Source organism: Perognathus longimembris, chromosome 20 (genome assembly GCF_023159225.1).
Source record: "Perognathus longimembris pacificus isolate PPM17 chromosome 20, ASM2315922v1, whole genome shotgun sequence".
NCBI classification, from domain to species: Eukaryota; Metazoa; Chordata; class Mammalia; order Rodentia; family Heteromyidae; genus Perognathus; species Perognathus longimembris.
The window spans coordinates 16,505,173-16,526,785 of record NC_063180.1 but is presented as its reverse complement, the minus strand read 5'-3'; the positions used below and the strand labels follow the sequence as shown (position 1 = coordinate 16,526,785).

Sequence of the window (21,613 nt, the reverse complement as noted above, 5' to 3'; positions counted from 1 at the left end):
AAGCTCTGTCCCTGAGTCTCTCTGTGCTCAAGGCTAGCACTCTACCTCTTGAGCCACAGCGCCACTTCCAGCTTTTTCTGTGTATGTGGTGCTCAGGAACCGAACCCAGGGCTTCGTGCATGCTAGGCAAGCACTCTACCACTAAGCCACATTCCCAGCCCAGGATATGTATATTTCTATGTGGTTAGGCCTGGGGTTTGAACTCAGGGTCTCTTATCCTCAATTGGTTTTCCACTCTGCCATTTGAGCTGTGCCTCGGCTTCTGGCTTTAAGAGTTCTGGATTTATCTTTCCCAGACTGGCTCCACACTGTGATCCTCAGATCTCAGCCTCCTGAGTAGTTAGGATTACAGGTGTGCGCCACCAGTGCCTGGCAGGTATGTAGCATTTTTAGAGAGGAGAGGAGAGGATACAAATCCATATCTGTCCTCATTTCATGTCCCTGGCTTTACCATCAGAATGTTCTGAGATCCCACATAATCCAGGAAACACATTCCAGTGTAACACAGACATCCCCACAGGGGAAGGAAAAAACAACCAAAGAACCAAAAACCATTCAGAAACAGGAGAAGCCAGAACACCCTTCAGTTTTATTGGGTAAATAAATAGTTTTCTGGAAGAGCAGCCCAGTAGAACTAAGGGGATCTAGCACATACAGCACCGCCCGTTACTGTGGATAAAGACAGCTGTGAAGGCCTCAGAAACCTAAGTGTCACTGGCAAGTGACTGCCAGTGTCCCGGGAGGGTGAATTGCTTGGATGTTGAGTTCTTTGGTTGACAGGTTTCTTGGCTAGGAGATTGTCTCAGCTATTCAGTTTCTCACATGGTAGCTGGTAACGTCCTGATGAGAATGGACTCCTGGGATTCTGGGCTGTCCTTCACATATATAACGTATATACATAAATGATAGCTAAACCAATGAGTATGGCGAACACATCCAGCCAACCAGTCCGGCCAGAGTTGATGTAAGCCTGCTCCCAGTCTTGGTTCTGGTTGGCCTCAGTAGTCTGTAGGCAGGAGCACAGGCATGAGATTCTGAGCTCAGAAACCCTCAGGAAATTGAGGGAAATCCCCCTCCCTGGGACTCAGAACAGGAACACATACAGGAAGGGGCAGGAACAAGATAAAATTGGCCATCATTAGTTGCTGGTGGCTCACACCTGTAATCCTAGCAATCAGGAGGCTGAGTTCTGAGGATTGAGGTTCAAAGCCAGCCCATACCACACAAATCTGAGAGACTCTTCTGGCCAATTAACCATCAAAAAGTTGGAAGTGGAGGGCTGGGGATATGGCCTAGTGGCAAGAGTGCTTGCCTCCTATAGATGAGGCCCTGGGTTCAATTCCCCAGCACCACATATACAGAAAACGGCCAGAAGCGGCGCTGTGGCTCAAGTGGCAGAGTGCTAGCCTTGAGCAAAAAGAAGCCAGGGACAGTGCTCAGGCCCTGAGTCCAAGCCCCAGGACTGGCAAAAAAAAAGAAAAAGAAAAAGTTGGAAGTGGAAATGTGGCTCAAGCGGTAAGGTCCCAGCATTGAAAAGCTAAGCAAGGGCACAAGGCCCTGAGTTCAAGCCCCAGTCGTCCCAGTACTAGCATACAAAAAAGAGAAGGAAAGACAGAAAGAAAAGGAGGTACTCTTTTACCTTACTACTGAAGTAGACAGCTGCCAGTCCCAGGGGAGGAAAAAGAATTACTGCAAAGACGGTCAAACATATGTAATTCGGAGCATAAAATGCCAGTTCTTCAGGCATCTGCAGATTTGATGATGTCTCTTTCGGTGCCTCACTGGGGTTAGCTGGGGTCTCCAGGGCACTTGGGGCTCCCGGGGCAGCCGGGTCGTCTTTGGGTTTGGGGATCATGATCTTTCTATCCGGACAGACAGGTCTTTAATGTCTTGAAATCAGAGACCCAGCCCCACTAAACATCCCCTAGCTCTAGCCACACAACCCCAACACCCAAATGGTCAAGGCCAATTCTTCACAATGGAGAAATCAACACCTCAAGCCCTGATTGGTTGCTCTTACAAGAGGGCGTGGTCCTGGTCCTGCCAGCCAATCCAGGCTTCAAAGGGTGGAGCCAGACTATGCCCCTAATTGGGAAATGACCACGCCCACCTCGATAGGGATTGGTTGGGTGCTGTAAATTTGGATATTGGCTTTTGCCCATCCCTAGCTTTCTCTTCTTTTCTTTCCTTCCTTCCGTTCCCCCTCCCCCACTTTTTCTTGTCGGTCAAGGGGCTTGAACTCTGGGCCTGGGCACTGTCTCTGAGCTCTTCAACTCATCCACTTCTGGGTTTCTGGTGTTTAATCGGAGATAAGAGTCTCATGGACTTCCCTGCCCTGGCTGGCTTTGAACCGAGATCATCAGATCTCAGCCTCCTGAGTAGCTAGGATTACAGGTGTGAGCCACCTGCGCCCTTCTTTCTTTCCTTCCTTTCTTCCTTCCTTCCTTCCTTTCCTTCCTTCTTTCCTTTCTCTCTCCCTTTCTCACTTGCCTGCCTTCCTTCTTTCCTTCCTTCCTTTTTCCTTCTTTCTTTTACTTTTTCTTTCTTTCCTCTCTTTCCTTCTCTCTTCCCTCCTTCCTTTTTTCTTTCTTTCCTTCCTTCCTTCTTTCTTCCCTTCCCTTCTCTTTCTTTCACTTCTGTTCCCTTCCCTTCATTTCTTTCCTTTCTTTTCTTTGTGCTGGTCATTTCTGGGGCTTGAACTCAGGTCCTGGGCTTTGTCCCTTAGCTTTTTCACTCCAGGTTGGCGCTGTACCACTTGAGCCACAGTTCTGCTTTTGGCTTTTTGCTAGTTAATTGCAGATAACAGTCTCAAGGAATTTGTGGCCCATGATGGCTTCAAACTGTGATGTTCAGATCTCAGCCTCTTTTGAGTAGCTAGGATTACAGACATGAGCCATAGGTGCCCGGCTCTTGATTCATGATTAAAGAATTTCATTTATTTATCTGAATGTTTTTCCTTCTGTCTCTCCCACAGGCTGTGAGTTCTAGAAGAGTCATGGTCTTGTCCATCCGGAGTCGTCTTGTGGTCCTCAAGGCCTACCCCAATCCTAAACGACAATAGATCCCTATTACACTCAATATTCACTCTGGAAATGATACTCACACATAGTGAGCCAATCAAGAGTTCAAACTGGGATCCACAACAACGACAAAAGAATAGTTTGTCAGTCCTCCAGTCATTGAAAATGGGATGTGGGAAATAGCCCTTACAGACACTGACCAATCAGAAGCCAATGTAAGAGATGGAGGACTCCTGGAACAGAGTAGACAATCACAATGGAGCAGGGACTAATAGGGGACATCCCGAGAGTCTTCATTGCCTGCCCCAGCCCATCCTCTGGGATGAGAGGAGCCCAGGGAGGTCATAAGGACTTTGACTCTGTCTTTGATGGGCTTATCAGCAATAGGGGTGTATGTGTGTGTATGGGGGGAGAGTTCGAGTATGTGTTTCCACAGAGGAGAGACTAGAGGAAGAGATGAAAGAGGAGACAAGGAAGGGATTATGGGGGTACCAAAGTATGAGAGGAGGGTTGTGAGGTGTTGTTCTGGGACTGAGGAGGTTACATGGGAATGTGGAGGTGTAGTGGGCTTTGGCTGTTTGGAGACAGTCTTGGTTTTTCATTTTCCTAGCCAGAAAAGGTACTGCTTAGGGAACTTAAATGTTCCCTGCCTGACCCCCCTTACCTGTGTCTGTAATTATTATTTTTTCTTTTTAGTTGTGGAGCTTGAACTCAGGGCCTGGGCACTATCCTTGAGCGTTTCAGCTGGAGGCTACTGCTCTACTGCTTTGAGTCACAGCTCCACTTCGGTTTTCTGGTGGTTCATTGGAGATAAGAGTCTCACTGACTTGCCTGCCCAGGCTGGCTGTCAGCCTCCTGAGTAGCTAGGATGACAGCCCCAGCCCTGTGTCTGTACATCACACTCTCTCTGTCTCCCTCTCCCCTCAGGTAGGACCTCATGGGTGCAAGGACCCACTCCAATGACCTGGAATCTCAGATCAGGTTGACGCAGCAAGACACACAGCCATTGGTGCCGCAGACTGCTCTCCTGAGGCCACTGCGGCATTTCTTATTCTCGCCATCATTTCCATCATCTTCCTCATCTTTCTTGCAATCCCTGCCCTGTTTTTGTCCTTTAAGGTGGGCTGGCTTTGAACTTTGATCCTCTGATCTCAGCCTCTTGAGTAGCTGGGATTACAGGCGTGAGCCGCCTGCTCCTGGCTGGGGCTTTTCTCCTGGGTCCTTGAACACCACCCTGGGGCCTCCTTCCCCCCATGATTGTGTACTCTACCTCCACCCTCCCTCCCTCCCTCCCTGTACCCCTCCCCCTTCCCTTCCCCAGAAACACTTCTGTCAGCTTGCCTCTACACATCCTCCCACAGGCTTGGGAAGTCCATGTCCATCATGACCTGAGAAAGGCCCAGAATTCTGCCAGTCTGGCCTTTGGCTTCAGTGTCTCCAGCATTCTGGTGGGGACCATTGTGATCTCCTGCTGCCTTGCATTCCAAGTCATGAGAGGGAAAATTTGAAAGCTGCCTCCCCTCTCTGAGTAACTGCCTGGTCTTCCTGGAGTCCTTGAACTTGACACCAACCATTGCCTGGCCTGGAGGCCTCTCTGAGCCAGCAGCATGTTAAAGAACAATCAAGTTTTGTGAGGAAGAGTCTACTTTCCCCTTCGCCTGTCTGTGTGTGCCCATATCCGGTCACATGTCCTTTAGGTTCCTCCTCCACCGTGTGTGTGTGTGTGTGTGTGTGTGTGCCAGAACTCAGGGTCTCTGGGTGCTGTTCCCTTATTTTGCTCAAGGCTGGCACTCTACCACTGGAGCCACAGCTCTGCTTCCAGCTGTTTTTTGTTTATTTGTTTTTGTTTTTGTTGCCAGTCCTGGGGCATGGACTCAGGGCCTGAGCACTGTCCCTGGCTTCTTTTTGCTCAAGGCTAGCACTCTACCTCTTGAGCCACAGCGCCACTTCTGGCTTTTTTCTATATATGTGGTGCTGAGGAATCGAACCCAGGGCTTCATGTATACGAGGCAAGCACTTTACCACTAGGCCATATTCCCAGCCCCTCCAGCTGTTTTTTGTTTGTTTTGTTTTTTTGCTTGTTTTGGGGTGGTTTCTTGGAGGTAAGAGTCTCACAGACTTTCCTGCCTCGGCTGGCTTGGAACCATGATCCTCTAGATCTCAACCTCCTAAGTAGCTAGGATGACAGGTGTGAGCCACCAGTACTTGCTACAATATATATTTAAAGGTAACTAAGATCTGGGAACACCAAAACGTGTACAAGAATGAAATTCCAGAGAACAGAGTCCTTCTTGCTTACTTGGCAGTTGGTGACACCGGAGTCCCTGTGCCAGTTTTGGGGGCAGCAGCCAGGAGACATGTGGCAGAAGGAGGAGAGTTTACAGGGGCCAGAAGGCCACCTCCCTGGGATTTGGGTGTCTGGTGAGGACTGGGGTTCCAGCTGCAGGGCTGGGCAGCAGGATCGCAGCTCTGAGCCGGGAGGGCCCTGGCCTCGGTCTTCAGATAGACACCCACTGTGGGGCTGGGGCAGCTGGGGTGTCAGGGTGGGAAAGGGTGGCACCCCAAGGAGAAGCTGGAGAGATATGGAGTCAGGATTTGACCTTGAAATCCCAGCACAAGGATGGCCTAGATGCCAACGAACTTAGGAAGTAGATGGCTGTGCACCGAGCCCTGGGGATGGGTAGGGCGGAGGATAGGCAAACCCAGATGCCAGCTTTGCCAGCCTGAGGTTTAAAGCTGGCTCCTTGCTCTCCCCTGGACCTGCCTGCAGGAGAAAGTCAAGCAAAATCCCTGCCCCACCCTAGCCTCTCACTCGGGGTCTGGCAGTGAAAAAGTGAAGGGCATTCTTGGTCTGCTATCTTATCAGAGAGAGGTGCACACACAAATTCAAGGTCAAGGTCCTGTCGAGGTTCTTCATTCAGCAAACACTCCCTGGGGCCAGCCGGGGCTGGGTAAGGAGGGCACAGGGCAGTCATTGAGACACCCGGGCCCTGTCTCCATAGAGACCGGGGAGTGAATACAAAATTAAATGTCACTATATGGGACAGCCCCTTGGTGGCCCGGGTGGCGATGGAGGAATTGGTGGTCCACCTGGGCAGGGCTGGTTGTGGGAAACCCCAGCGGGAAGACTGGATCAAGCTTTGGAGCAAGGCACAGGGAGAAAGAGTGTGTTCTAGCCAACAAGAAAGGTGTTAGAATAGAATCTCTAACAGAGGCAGAGGGGTCTGTGTGCACCAGTGGCCTCAAGCATTTTCAAGCTGGGTTCTGGTGGCTCACGCCTGTCATCCTAGCTACTCAGAACACTGGAGTCTGAGGGTCACAGTTGGAAGCCAGCTGGGGCAGAAAAGATTGTGAGACTCTTATCTCCAATTAACAACCCTAAAAGCAGAAAGAAGAGCTGTTGTTCAAGAGGTACAGAGCTAGCCTTGAGTGAAGAAAGTTCAGGGACAGCGCCTAGGCCCTGAGCTCAAGTCCCAGTACTAGCACACACACGAAGCACTTACTATCTCTTGTCTAATTAACTAACCCCCCGGCTTTTCCTTCTCAGGAAAAGAAAAAAAATTTAAATTCTGACCCTTAATTGGTCTCAAGAAAGTTCCCAGTGATTGCCCCAGGCTCAGAAAGACCTGGGATTACCAAGATCGTTGTGTTATGTCACACTTGCCACATTCCTGGGGAGAAGGTTTTTCCAGAAGCTGCCCATCAGCCTGAGATGCCATTTCTCCCTCCTGGCAAGGGATTTGAACAGGAGCTTCCTGGGGCCAGGGAGCCAGAGATGTTCCCACTTTATCCAGATCCCCATTATAAACAGTCAGGGGAGAGGGGGACGATATTTACCTATCCATGGAGCCAGGTGTCTGGGTGCAGGACAGGCAGAGCAAACAGGGCCATGGGCGCAGGGTCGGGCTGAGTCAGGTATTGTTTTTGGATGGGTGGGTATAGGAGGTCTGAGACATTGGGGAAAAATTCTGGGAGGCTTGAGAACAGGATGTGTGGACTCAGGATCAGGCAGTAGCTATATGGACTCAGACTTAGGTAATGCCTTGTGGACTCAGGCTGAGATAATGACTATGTGGATTTGGGCTCAGGTGGTATAGTGTTGCTATGTGGACTCAGGATCAGATAGTAGCTCTGTGGAGAAAGTCTTAGGCAACATTTCCAGACTCAGGCTCAGGTGGTAGCTGTAGGGACTCAGGATGAGTCAGTGGCTATATGGATCCAGGCTCAGGTAGCACAGTGGTTGTATGGACTCAGGCTTAGGCAGTGGCTAAGAAAGAAGGGACACCTTTAGAATGATGTAAATGGAGGAGTAACAGCTGTTTTATACCCGCGAGTTCAAGTTCAGCCAGTACTCAAATAGTCTCATGTCAAGGGCAGTCAGGGTGACTACACCCCATGCTGCCTCCTCTCCTAGGCTGGGGCAGGCTAGGGGCCAGCAGCTGGGTGGTGTGGACAGCTCAGGCTCCACCCGCTTTGACTTTTCCAGGTGATGCCCTGCTGAGGAAAAGGATATCTAGAAGGCGATTAGCTTATCAGGTTCATTCACAGCTGCCCTTGGAGACATGCCGGCTCCTGGAGGCCAAAGCAAAATCATGCCTGACTCCATCATTAGCTGAGTGCTGGTGGCTCACTCCTGTCCTAGATACTCAGGAGGCTGAGATCTGAGGATTGTGGTTCAAAGCCAGCCTGGGCAGGAAAGTCCATGAGACCCTTATCTCCAGTGAACCCAGTGAACCAGCAAAAAGAAATGGAGCTGTGGCTACAGTGGTAGAGCCTTAGCCTTGAGCAAAAGGAAGCCAAGGGACAGTGTCCAGGCCCTGAGTTCAGGTTTGAGATAGCTGAGTGTGTAGAGTACCACTCGCGCTCTCTTTGCACCTTCCTGGGCCTCAGTTTCCCCATCTGCACAGTGGGGATATTACAGCCCCTATCACAAATGACCAGGCAGCTCCACAGTTGATCTCAACCCTGACTACTGTGACTTGACCCCCTCGGTGCCTCAGTTTCCCCACCTGTAATGGAGTCCTCTCCTGGAAGGGTCACTGGAAGGTCAAATAAGTGAATGCACGGCAGCCCGGAGCACCCATTGGCTCTTCCCACTGGCTGTTCCCAGTGGCTCCCGGGCTGAGTGGTAAGGTGTGATAGGATTTGGGCAGGTTGGGGCGGCCCAGGAGGAAATGCCTGGGTTGTCCAGGCCTGGAGGTCACTGCAAGGAGCCTTCTAGTTAGCTGCCATCAGCCAGGTCTGCTCTGCCCCGCCCCATGTGCCCTGGGTATATCAGGGCTGGACCATACCCCGGGAAGCCGGCAGACACAAGGCAGCGGGGCCGATCACCATGGGGAAGGCAGTGCGTGACCTCCTCCCCCATGGGGTCAGGGGTGGGAGGGCGGAAGGGGCCGAGGTGCAGTGGCATGTGATGCCTTCCTTGTTCCCATCCCTCCCTAGGAAAATTACGAGCTCTATTCCGTGGAGCTGGGGTCTGGCCCTGGTGGGGACATGACAGCCAAGATGAGCAAGAAGAAGCCGGGCGGTGGGGGTGGCAAGAAGAAGGAGAAGCTGGAGAACATGAAGAAGGAGATGGAGATCGTGAGCCCAGGGCTGGGGAGAGGGCGGGGGGAAGGAAGGCTGGGGGCTGGGGGCAGGGACGGCCAGAGTCAGCGTCCTGTCCCCAACCACAGAATGACCACCAGCTGTCAGTGGCCGAGCTGGAGCAGAAATACAGGACCAGTGCCACCAAGGTGAGCTGGGATGGGGTGTGGAGGGACAGGGAGGGGAGAGGGGGGAAGAAGAATGAGAGGGTCAGAGGTGGTCGGGATCACAGCTGTCATCTCAGCGACTCAGGAGGCTGAGACCCGAGGATCCCAGTTCAAAGCCAGCCCAGGCAGGAAAGTCCCTGAGACTCTTGGCTCCAATGAACCACCAGGAAACCAGAAGTGGCATTGTAGCTCAAGGTGGTAGAGCGCTAGCCTTGAGCAAAAGAGCTCAAGGACAGCGCCCAAGCCCTGAGTTCGAGCCCCAGGACTGACAATAAAATAAAATAATAAAATGTCAAACTGAAGAGAGAGGGGAGAGGGAGAAGGAGAAGGAGAGAGGGAAGGGGACACAGGAGATGCACAGGGAGGGGGAAGGGCGCGTGGACAGGGCAGGAGAGCAGCCACTCTGTCCCCGACGTGACCTCACCCCTGCATTCCCAGGGCCTGACTGCAAGCCTGGCTGCTGAGATCCTACTGCGGGATGGGCCCAATGCTCTGAGACCCCCAAAGGGCACCCCAGAATATGTCAAGTTTGCCCGGCAGTTGGCAGGCGGTCTGCAGTGCCTCATGTGGGTGGCTGCCGCCATCTGTCTCATTGCCTTCGCCATCCAGGCCAGCGAGGGGGACCTCACCACCGATGACAACGTGAGCGTCTGCTGCTATGGGGACAGACACAGCACACGGGGACTCCAGATGAGGGAGGGATGGAGGGGAGCAGCGCCGGCCAAAGGGACACAGGCTGAGGAGGGAGAGCCATGGAGACCCCGGTTCAGGGGGATAATGTGGGAGAGAGGTCATAGGTCACATGGACACTGGACACGGGAAGTGGGACCTGGGAAATGCAATGTGTAAGAGATGGGGTGGGGTGGGGAAGGCTGAGGGGTGGCTCAGTTGCCAATGATGGAAAGCAGCAGGTACTGAGTTTGAGTCCCAGACTTAGACCTAAAACAAAAACAAAAACCCAAAAGCAGATATGCTGGATGTCAGTGGCTCACGCCTGTCATCCTAGCTACTCAGGTGGCTGAGACCTGAGGATCACAGTTCAAAGCCAGCCTGGATAGAAAAGTCTGTGAGACTCTTCTCTTTAATTAACCACCAACAAAGCTGAAAAAAAGCAGAGCTATGGCTCATGGGGTAGAGCATCAATCTTGAGTGAAAAAACTAAGGGACAACTGGACAACTGGGCGCTGGTGGCTCACGCCTGTCCTCCTAGCTGCTCAGGAGGCTGAGATCTGAGGATGGTGGTCTCATGAAAAGTCTATGAGATTCTTATCTCCACTTAACAGCCAAAAAAGCCGGAAGCGAGGTTGTAGTTCAAGTGGTAAAGTGCTAGCCTTGAGTGAAAAAAACCTAAGGGACAGTGCCCAGGTCCTGAGTTCAAGCCCTAGTACTGGCATGTGCGTACGTGCGCACACACGGGCACACACACACACACACACACACACACACACACACACACACACACACACACACGCTTGATGCAGGAAACCTCAGAATATGGGGACTGTGAAGACCCAGGATTTAGGAGGCAGGGAGCATAGAATTAGGGACACAGGGACACAGTACACAGGAGCTAAAAGGTGTATAAGCTGGGCACTGGTGATTCACACCTGTAATCCTAGCTACTGAGATCTGAGGATCAAGGTTCAAAGCCAGCCCGGGCAGGAAAGGCCATGAGACTCTTATCTCCAACCAACCACCAGAAAACTGGAAGTGGCGCTGTGGCTCAAGTGGTAGAGCGCTCACTTTGAGCAAAAGAGCTTAGAGACAACACTTAGGCCCTGAGATAAAGCTCCACGATCAACAAAAATAAATCAGTAACTAAAGGGATGCACAGGACCTGGGGACAGGAACGCACACCCCAGGGAATAGCGTAGGAGGCTTTTCAGTAATGTGAGGGGAAATCCTGGAGGTGAGTACACTAAGAACTCGGGAATCCCCTTGATGTTGGGCAACAGTTCTGGGCAGGAGTGTCCAGCCCTTGTGCATGACGCCACTTCCTCTCTCTCTCCAGCTCTACCTGGCCCTGGCCCTGATTGCCGTGGTGGTGGTCACTGGCTGCTTTGGTTATTATCAGGAGTTCAAAAGCACCAACATCATCGCCAGCTTCAAGAACCTGGTGCCTCAGGTGGGACCCCCACCCCTGCCTTCGAGCTCTGTGACCATTTTTTTTTGTTTTGTTTCTTTTGCTCGTCCTGGGGCTTGGACTCAGGGCCTGAGCACTGTCCCTGGCTTCTTTTTGCTCAAGGCTAGCACTCTGCCAATTTGAGACACAGCGCCACTTCTGGCCTTTTTTCTATATATGTGGTGCTGAGGAATCAAACCCAGGGCTTCATGTATACGAGGCGAGCACTCTACCACTAGGCCATATTCCCAGTCCCCTCTTCCTGTTAAAGGCTATTTGGATATTCCTAGCATCATTTGCCAGCCATAGAAAATAATCAACAGTTGGGTGCTGGTGGCTCATCCCTGTCATCCTAGCTGCTCGGAGGTTGAGACCTGAGGAGGGCAGTTCGAAGTCAACCCCAAGGAGGAATATCTGCCAGAGTTTTTAATGTTATTTTATTATTTTTTGGGTGCTGGTCTTGGGGCTTGAACTCAGAGATTGAGCTTTTGTCTCTCAGCTTCTTTTGCTCAAGGCTAACCCTCTACCACTTGAGCTCTACCCCCACATCTGGCTTTCTTGGCAGTTGAGTAGAGTAAGAGTCTCAGGGACTTTCCTTCCCTGGGCTGGCTTTGAACTTCAATCCTCATGTCTCCACCTTCTGAATAGCTAAAATGACAGTTTTGAGCCTCTGATGCCTGGAAACTAGTGGTCCTGTCTGTGAGACTCCTATCTCCAATTAGCTACTAGAAAGCCGAAAGCAGAGGCATGGTTCTAGTGGTAGAGCACCAGTCCTGAGTGGGAAAAACCAAGGGACAGCCTAGGCCTTGAGTTCAAGCACTAATATTTATGTACACATGCGCATGCGTACCTGTGCATATGCACACACATTAATACAGGCAGACAGCCACAGGCAGCTAACCAGCAGGACCTGAAGGGTGTCCTGTCACGTGCCAATTTCCAGGGTTTATAAAGCCCTCAGGCAAGATGTTCTGCACTTCTGCTATAGGGCCTCAGCTTTCCTCACCTTCCACCTCCTTATGTCCCCAATCCCACTCAGCAATGTCCACCCGCACCTGTCCCATGCCACTCCGTGTTCCCCCACAGCAAGCCACTGTGATTCGAGATGGGGACAAGTTCCAGATCAACGCAGACCAGCTGGTGGTGGGAGACTTGGTGGAGATGAAAGGCGGGGACCGTGTGCCGGCGGACATTCGCATCCTGTCAGCCCAGGGCTGTAAGGTGGACAACTCCTCGCTCACTGGGGAATCGGAGCCACAGACCCGCTCGCCCGAGTGCACGCACGAGAGCCCTCTGGAGACCCGCAACATCGCCTTCTTCTCCACCATGTGCCTTGAGGGTCTGTGCTCCTCCCCCAGGAGCCATACCTGCCTTTGCGATCCCCACTAAGTCCCCCTCCACTGGCTCCTCTTAGCTTTTGCAGCCCACACCTTCCCATCACCAGGACAGCCACCGAGAAGGCTCGCCCTCAGCGGCTGCCCATCCCGCCCTGAGCCGTCCTCTCGTCCTCTCCCGGCAGGCACGGCCCAGGGCCTGGTGGTGAACACGGGGGACCGCACGATCATAGGCCGGATTGCATCACTGGCCTCAGGAGTAGAAAATGAGAAGACACCTATCGCCATCGAGATCGAACACTTTGTGGACATCATCGCGGGCCTGGCCATCCTCTTTGGGGCCACCTTTTTTGTGGTGGCCATGTGCATCGGTTACACCTTCCTGCGGGCCATGGTGTTCTTCATGGCCATCGTGGTGGCTTATGTGCCAGAGGGGCTGCTGGCCACTGTCACAGTGAGTGAGGGACACAGAAGGAGACCTGAGAGCCTGCTCATCTGTTTATCCATCCAAGCTTTCACCCAGCACCTCCCTACCTGTCCCTCATCCATCCATCTCCCTGCCATTCATCATCCACCTGACCATCATGCATCTATTCAGCAAACACTGAATGCACGGAGGCTCAGGGGTCCTGGATGGGAGAAGGCTGAGGCCCAGTGGGGACAGCCAGCATGTATCCAATTATTGATTGATTGTTTGTCTTGGGCCTTGAACTCAGGGCCCGGGTGCTGTCCCTGAGCTCTTGTGCTCAAGGCTAGTGCTCTACCACTTTAAGCCACAGCCCTACCCCAGTTTCCTGGTGGTTCATTGGAGATAAGAGTCTCGTGAGCTTTCCTACCCAGGCTGGCCTCAAACCTCAATCTTCAGATCTCAGCCTCCTGAGTTGCTAGGATGACAGGTGTGAGCCACCAGCACCGGGCTTAAGGCTTTTTCCTTCTGTTCTGTTTTGCTTTGGGGAGCAGGATGCTGCACTTGCCATATGGTGGCAGGAATAAAGGATCCTCTTTCTCTTCTCCAGCTGTGAGAGAGGGGCATAGGAATACCGGAAGAAGTAACGAGCTTCTTTTGCCTGTGTCTCTCCCCTCTCCCCAGGTCTGCCTGTCCCTGACAGCCAAGCGGCTGGCCAGCAAGAACTGCGTGGTCAAGAACTTGGAAGCAGTGGAGACCCTGGGCTCCACATCGGTGATCTGCTCCGACAAGACGGGGACCCTCACACAGAACCGCATGACCGTGTCACACCTGTGGTTCGACAACCACATCCACACAGCAGACACTACAGAAGACCAGTCAGGTGGGGGGTGAGGGGGGCATATTCTAGTTTGTGATCTGAAGTGAGCTTGGGGGAGGCTGTGAATTACTGGGGGTGGAGGGGGGTGGGTACTGCAAAGGGTCTGCTCAGCTGCCATCAGGGAGCTCAGTCCCATCTCATAGACTTGATATGGGGTCTGGAGGGCAGGCCCTGTCCTGGGATGTGCACAGGGGTCTGTGGAGGGGACTCCAACCTGCATGCGCTCTGCCCGGCTTCCCTCGGGGCCCCAACCTGGATGCCTGCTCTCCAGGGCAGACGTTTGACCAGTCCTCCGAGACGTGGCGGGCGCTGTGCCGCGTGCTCACCCTCTGCAACCGGGCCGCCTTCAAGTCCGGCCAGGACGCGGTCCCTGTGCCCAAGGTGAGAGACTGGCGGAGGCCAGGGGATGCCAGGAGCCTGGGGACGTCCACTGCGACCTTGACCTTTGTCCTCTCTCCCAGCGCATCGTGATTGGAGACGCGTCAGAGACCGCGCTGCTCAAGTTCTCTGAGCTGACTCTGGGCAACGCCATGGGCTACCGGGACCGGTTCCCCAAAGTCTGCGAGATCCCCTTCAACTCCACCAACAAGTTCCAGGTGCGCTGGGGATATGCCAGGCCCTGCCCACAAGCCCGGCCCCACCCATCAAGCACTAGCCTCCGTCCAAAAGCCCCGCCCACCAACCAGGCACCAGCTCCGCCCGCAAGCCCCTGCCACACCCACCAAACACCAACCCCGCCCACAAGCCCCGGGCCCCGCCTACAACTCCACCGCACCTACCAGACACCAACCCTGGCCACAAGCCCTGCTGCACCCACCAGACACAAGCCCCTCCCATAAGTCCCAGGTCCCGCCCACAAGCCCCCTCCACCCACCAGACACCAGCCCCGCCCGCAAAGCCACAGGCTCCGCCTCCCAGACACAAACCACGCCCACGAGCCCAAGGCCACGCCCACACGAGACCTAGCACCCAGAGAGCAGGTTCAGAATAGGGCTTCCCTCTCACTACGGTATTTCTCAGCAGCCAATCCCACCCCATTTTCCATCCTGCAACAGGCCCAAGTCCTCCCTGGTTAGACCCCTCCCCCCACCCCCGCCAAGCCCCAGCCTCAGCCCTCTGTAGGGCGTGGGGAGTCGTCTTCAGCTCAACTCTGCATCCCGCTTCTGCCCATTCCTTGTGCCCAGGAAGGACCCCGTCCTAGCCCTCAGTCTTTACCAAAGTCTGTCCCCACACAAGCGCCTTCATCCCAAGACGCCAAGGCCCGGCCCTCAGCTCCGTCCCACCGCTCACAGCCACGCCCACACCACAAGCCCAGCCCTCCATAACCACGCCCACGGCGCCACCCTCGGTGGTCACGCCCAAAGCCGAGCCCGCCCCGTGGGGCCACGCCCTCGGCCCACCCACCGCTGTCTCCACACGAGGTGCGGCCACGCCCCTCCTTCCACAGCTGTCGATCCACACGCTGGAGGACCCACGTGACCCGCGGCACCTGTTGGTGATGAAGGGCGCCCCGGAGCGCGTGCTGGAGCGCTGCAGCTCCATCCTCATCAAGGGCCAGGAGCTGCCCCTGGACGAGCAGTGGCGCGAGGCCTTCCAGACGGCCTACCTCAGCCTGGGGGGCCTGGGCGAGCGCGTGCTGGGTGAGCCCCGCGGGCCTGGGGCGGGGAGGCGGGAGAGGGCTCCCTCCCTCCCTCCCCTCACTCTCCCTGCTTCCGGCCAGGCTTCTGCCAGCTCTACCTGAATGAGAAGGACTACCCGCCCGGTTATGCCTTCGACGCCGAGGCCATGAACTTTCCCAGCAGTGGCCTCTGCTTCGCGGGACTCGTGTCCATGATTGACCCTCCCCGGGCCACCGTCCCTGATGCCGTGCTCAAATGCCGGACAGCAGGCATCCGGGTAGGCCACCCCACCCCAGTAGCTTTATTTAACTTACACCTCTCACCTGTCTTGCCAGATTGGGTCACATAGTCGTTCACCTCGGAACCAGTTACTGTGTGTAACTGGGGCCGAGTAGCTTGTGTGCGCCAGGCCTAGACGTATGGGCCCAGTCTTGGCCAGGGATCTCATTTCATCCCAATGGCCGGAAGGACAATCGTGGGTCCCCAATGACAAGCCAAGGGTAAAGAGCCATTGAGAACAAAAAAACCCTTCCTGTGGTCTCCAGGTAGCCTTGCTAGCTTTCTAATCTACTCCAGAACTCCCTACCTCTTATCCAGTCCTCTCTAGACCTGCCATTTCCCCAGAATTTCAGACATGTTCTCACCCTAGGGCCTTTGTGTTGATGGTTCCCTCTGCTAGGATCTCATTTCTTCCAGGTCTCTGCTTAAATATCACCTTCCCATTAAAGCCTTTCCTGGGTACAATTCAGTTGAGCTACCACTTCCTTCATGGAGCTTATTTTCCCCTCTTTACTTAGCATGCTATTTAATTTGTTTAACTTGTCTATTTTCTGTCTCTTCCTGCTAGAATGTCAGCTTCTCAAAGACAGGGACTTGTGGTGTTTTGTCTAGGCACATATTCGGTCATCATGCTTGCTTCAGACAATAAATGGGAGTGCATGAGCTTTCTCCCAGGGAAGCTGGGGAGATTGGATCTGCTCTCCCTGCACCCCTTGCAGGTGATCATGGTGACGGGCGACCATCCCATCACAGCCAAGGCCATCGCAGCAAGTGTGGGCATCATCTCAGAAGGCAGTGAGACCGTGGAGGACATTGCTGCTCGCCTCCGGGTACCTGTGGAGCAGGTTAACAGGAAGTAAGCCCTTCAGCCCTCCCCCATAGCTCTGTGCATCCCGTGCGGCCAGAGGCGGCCCCAGCTCAGTGCCCCTCCCTCCTCCCCAGTGATGCTCGTGCCTGTGTGATCAACGGCATGCAGCTGAAGGACATGGACCCCGAGGAGCTGGTGGAGGCATTGCGTACCCACCCCGAGATGGTGTTCGCCCGCACCAGTCCCCAGCAGAAGCTGGTGATCGTGGAGAGCTGCCAGCGGCTGGTCAGAGCCTGGCTGGGGTGGGTGGCAGACGGACCAGGCTAGACCCCAGGCCCTTCTCTTGCCGAGCACTTTCCTGACTCCCCCCTCCTACCTGCCTGCAGGGTGCCATCGTGGCTGTGACAGGAGACGGTGTGAATGACTCCCCAGCCCTGAAGAAGGCAGACATTGGCGTTGCCATGGGCATTGCTGGCTCAGATGCTGCAAAAAATGCAGCTGACATGATTCTGTTGGATGACAACTTTGCTTCCATTGTGACGGGCGTGGAACAGGGTCTGAACTGGGCCAAGAAAAGTCGGGGGTAGGGCATGGGCAGCCTATGGGCTCAGGTGGAAACGGGCCAGGAGAGGGCTGAGGTGTCTGATGACTCCCCACAGGCCGGCTGATCTTTGACAATCTGAAGAAGTCCATTGCCTACACCTTGACTAAGAACATTCCAGAATTGACACCCTACCTCATTTACATCACTGTCAGCGTGCCTCTGCCCCTTGGGTGCATCACTATTCTCTTTATTGAACTCTGCACTGACATTGTGAGTTCACTTCCCGGGGCCCTACCCCACGGTGCCACCAGACCCGTGCCCCCTAGTGGCCACAACAGACCAAGACTAACATGCAGTGTGTGTGTGTGTGTGTGTGTGTGTGTGTGTGTGTGTGTGTGTGTGTGTGTGTGTTATGCTGGGGCTTGAACTCAGGACCTGGGCACTATCCCCTGAGCTTTTTCCCTCAAGGCTGGTGCTCTACCATTTGAGACACAGAGGTGGGAAGTGACAAAGACGTGGAGACACAGAGACACAAAAGCAGAGACAGCCATAGAGAAAGGCAGGAGACTAGGCACGCAGAAACTAAGAATCAGGAGCTGAGTGGCTGTAGTTCATGCCTAGTCCAAGCTACTGAGAAGGCTGAGATCTGGGGATCAAAGTTTGAAGCCAGTATCTGGGCAGGAAAGTCCATGAGACGCTTTTCTCCAGTTAACTTAAAAAAACCCAGATGTGGAGCTGTGGTTCACATGGTAGACCACCAGTCTTGAGTGAAAAAGCTGAGAGGGAGCTTGGAAGGATGAGGGAGAGGGAGAAAGAGAACCAGTGATAGCGCAACAAAAGCTCGCTTTTTAATGGAGACGCCGCAGGGACAGGTGAGCCACTGTCCATGCCAGCAGCGGTGTGGCCACCACAGGCCCTGCATGTTGTTCTTGTCTGGAGGGTGGAGGATGGCTGCGTGTACGGGACAGGACCCTGGCCACCCTCAGCCCTGCTTCCTTCTGCTCTTGGCCAGTTCCCCTCCGTGTCCCTGGCGTATGAGAAGGCGGAGAGCGACATCATGCACCTGCGTCCACGGAACCCCAGACGTGACCGCTTGGTCAACGAGCCCCTGGCTGCCTATTCCTATTTCCAGATAGGTGAGCATGGGTGCGGGGTCGTCCTTGCTGCGCACACCTGCCTGGGTATCTGAGCTGGAGTCCCTAGCATTCGCCACTCTCCCCTGGGTCATTCGTTTGTCTTTGAAGGTTCTCCACATTTTCCTACACCCCTCCCCCTTCCCTCTCTGCCTCCTGTCCATCTCTGGGCCTGCATTTGTCCATCCATCTCTTTGGCACTGTTTATCTAATCTCTGTTGGCATAGATGTGTCTGACACTGCTTTTCTGTGGCTGGCTCTCTGTATCTCCATCTTTTTCTTTTGTTGGTTGTGGGGCTTGAACTCAGGGCCTAAGTGCTGTCCCTGAACAATTTTGCTCAAGGCTAGTGCCCTACCATAGAGCCACAGCTCCACCTCCTTTTCTGGTGGTTCTCTCACAGACATTGCTGCCCAGGCTGGCTTTAAACCTCCACCCTCAGATCTCAAGCTCCCGAGTGGCTAGGATAACAGGTGTGAGCTACTGGTGCCCAGCGTTCTCTTGCTCTTGACCTGTTGTCCCTGCCCCTCCCTGCCACCCACCTCTTCCCAGGTGCCATCCAGTCTTTTGCTGGTTTTGCTGACTACTTCACGGCCATGGCGCAGGAGGGCTGGTTCCCGCTGCTGTGCGTGGGGCTGCGGCCCCAGTGGGAGGACCACCACCTACAAGACCTGCAGGACAGCTATGGCCAGGAGTGGGTGAGCGCTGGGCTGCCCCGCTCCTGTGCCACCCTGTCTCTGGGCTCCATTGCCATGGCTGTATGGGGACAGGCTAGCCAGCGCTCCTGGGGCCCCCAGCAGTGCTGGTCCAGATGGCCAGGGTTTGGGGTCCAGCATCGCTCCAGCAGTATGTGTGACCTTCAGCCTGTTGCTTTGCTTCACTGCCTTGTTCCCCATTGGTCTCTACAAATCCTGCCTCAGGACTCAAGGCCTCCTTTTCTGGGCCTCCCTCTCTGCCTGGGTGCCCAGGTTCACAGAGCTGGCAGCCCAGCCTCCTGTGAGGGGGAGGGAGGGGCAAGTGTCCCCGGCTCAGGACCCCCAGGTCCCCAGGGACGGCTGATCAGCGTAGGCTCAGCTGCCTTGGTTTCATCCAGACATTCGGGCAGCGCCTGTACCAGCAGTACACCTGCTACACCGTGTTCTTCATCAGCATCGAGATGTGCCAGATTGCTGACGTGCTCATCCGCAAGACGCGCCGCCTCTCAGCATTCCAGCAAGGTTTCTTCAGGTGACGCCACTGGCCCCCTCCTGCCCACCAGTGCCCACAAGCCCCAGCGCCACCATGGCAGGCTGGGCACCAGCGCAGGGTCACTGACGAGGGGCCACCCCATGCAAAGCGTCTGAGGACACCCCGATGCCACCATCCTTACTCCATGTGGACTCAGTGCTGAGTGCCCGGCCTGCCCATCTGAGCCTGTCCTCCACCCCGGCAGGAACCGGATCCTGGTGATCGCCATTGTGTTCCAAGTGTGCATCGGCTGCTTCCTGTGCTACTGCCCGGGGATGCCCAACATCTTCAACTTCATGCCGATCCGGTGAGGCGCAGGGGTGCCGTGGGGGTACAGGGTGTGGGGTGTGGACGCAGCCCAGGCCCAGCCCTTATCCTCCCCCCCCCACACCTGCAGCTTCCAGTGGTGGCTGGTCCCCATGCCCTTCGGCCTGCTCATCTTCGTCTATGATGAGATCCGCAAACTTGGAGTTCGCTGTTGTCCAGGGAGTGAGTGTGGGGGCTGGGTGCCCCCAACTTTGTGATCATCTACCACACCCCTCACCTTGGGGCCTGGCTCCCTGTTCTGCAGGCCAAGCTCTAAGCCTCCTCCCCCCCTCCCTCCCCAGGCTGGTGGGACCAGGAACTCTACTATTAACGGGACGCTGCGCCCACCACGGGCAGGAGGGGTGGACGTGCGGATCCTCTGGCCGGCCTCCACCACAGCTGCACAGCCCGAGTGTCGGCCTGCACCCAGGGGCGTCCCACCCACTGTTCTCTCAGCCCACCTGGGCGACTGGAGAAGCAACAAAGGGCTCCCCAGGGGGCTGGCACCTTCCAGTGCGGTGTGTGGACAGGAGTGTGGGCTGTAGGGTTAAAAGCTCACATTCTGCCTGACAGTAATAAAACCACCCCATGCCAGGAGCTGGCAAGTGCCACCCAGACTCTGTGATCCTGCCTAGCGCGCCACACCCACTGTGCCTCCCGCCGTAGTGTCGAGGCTGCCCCTTCCACCTTGACCAGCCTGCTTGGTCCAACCCTGGCCTCCTGGCTTCAATGTCCACCCAGCAGCCATGGACTGGACCTAAAGCCCAAACCAGAGCCCGTCCTTCCCCTTGCCTGCAGTTCCTCCTTGTCCTGGGTAACTGTTCTCCATGAGAAAGCACCTCTGGGGTCGGGACCGGTGGCTGGCCCTGGTCATCTTGGCAACTCAGATGGATGCGATCTGAGGATTGTGGTTCAAAGTCAGCCCAGGCAGGAAAGTCCATGAGACTCTTATCTCCAATGAACCACCAAAAAGCTAGACATAGAACTGTGGCTCAAGTGATATGAGTGCCAGCCTTGAGCACAAAAGCTCAGGGACAGTGCCAGGCCCTTGAGTTCAAACCCCAGGACTGGGGGCTGGGAATATGGCCTAGTGGTAAATAAAGTGCTTGCCTCTTTATTTATACATGAAGCCCTGGGTTCGATTCCTCAGCACCACGTATACAGAAAAAAGCCAGAAGTGGCGCTGTGGCTCAAGAGGTAGAGTGCTAGCCTTGAGCAAAAAGAAGCCAGGGACAGTGCTCAGGCCCTGAGTCCACGCCCTGGGACTGGCAACAAAAACAAAACAAACCCCAGGACTGGCATCCATGCACATGTGTGTGTGCATGCATATGCGCGCGCGCACGCACACACACACACATACACAGCGCACCACTTCTGGGTTCCCATAGACTATGTTTTCCCTTTACAAACCTGACCATGAGGCCTGGACCATCACTGTCCTCCCACTATTTCTGGCCGTGTTCTCACCATGCACAGTAATCAATGATCCCCAGGCCCAGACTTCTTTCTACCTGTGGAGGAGCCGGCTGACGGCTTCCCATCAGAGGAGAAACACTGGCACAGGCAGAGGTGAGCTGGGCAGCGCAGTCCCCTCCTAGGATCTCATGAGCTTGGCAGAGGAAGGGGGAGCCATTGGGAAGAACAGGGCCGGACACCCGGCTGAGAGGGCACTCCACGTCCTGCCCCACATGGGTCCGAAGGACAATATCCCAGCTGGTCAGGCTCTTCTGCTATTTGGCCGCAGCTGAAATAGTCCACGGCTCTGAGAGACACACAGGGCGAGGATTTCCAAAAGCTATGGAACTGAGTGAAAGCACAGAAAAGCCAGGATCTAATGGTGATGGCTTGAATACTAAGTGCACATGTGCATGTGTCTACTGGAGCTTGAACTCAGGACCTGAGCACTGTCCCTGACTTAGCTTTCGTGCTCAAGGCTGGTGCTTCATTACTTGAGCCACACTTCCACTTCTATCTTTTTGGAAAAACAAAAACAAAAACATGGTCCTCACATCTCAGTCTCCTGAGTAGCTGGGATTACAGGCATAAGCCAATGGCACTGGGCTTAGTGATCACCTACTTCAAGCCCCCAGTCCACTGTGGGAACCTCAGGAGCCAGAGGACCCACTCCAGGGGTGCAGGGCAGGCTGGGGGCTGCTAGCACCCCAGCCTTCCTACTTGGTTGCA

General features: G+C 54.7%; 2 protein-coding genes across 2 annotated transcripts; one reads left to right on the top strand and one right to left on the bottom strand.

Annotated features, from left to right (window-relative positions):
- Positions 1–807: 807 nt before the first annotated feature.
- On the bottom strand, positions 808–1,855 carry Pmis2 (PMIS2 transmembrane protein). The gene is made up of 2 exons (XM_048329963.1): positions 1,640–1,855; positions 808–1,006 (listed from the first exon to the last, which is right to left on the bottom strand). Exons 1-2 carry the CDS (start codon positions 1,853–1,855, stop codon positions 878–880), a joined length of 345 nt encoding a protein of 114 aa, XP_048185920.1. The 3' UTR covers positions 808–877.
- A 6,482-nt stretch (positions 1,856–8,337) lies between these two features.
- Atp4a (ATPase H+/K+ transporting subunit alpha) lies at positions 8,338–20,032 on the top strand. The gene is made up of 23 exons (XM_048369101.1): positions 8,338–8,364; positions 8,463–8,603; positions 8,696–8,755; positions 9,212–9,415; positions 10,785–10,898; positions 11,982–12,234; positions 12,415–12,683; positions 13,320–13,518; positions 13,787–13,896; positions 13,977–14,111; positions 14,963–15,155; positions 15,236–15,411; positions 16,133–16,269; positions 16,356–16,506; positions 16,608–16,776; positions 16,881–17,035; positions 17,778–17,901; positions 18,449–18,594; positions 18,990–19,123; positions 19,329–19,430; positions 19,521–19,612; positions 19,732–19,797; positions 19,848–20,032. Exons 1-22 carry the CDS (start codon positions 8,353–8,355, stop codon positions 19,758–19,760), a joined length of 3,105 nt encoding a protein of 1,034 aa, XP_048225058.1. The 5' UTR covers positions 8,338–8,352; the 3' UTR covers positions 19,761–19,797; positions 19,848–20,032.
- Positions 20,033–21,613: the final 1,581 nt, after the last annotated feature.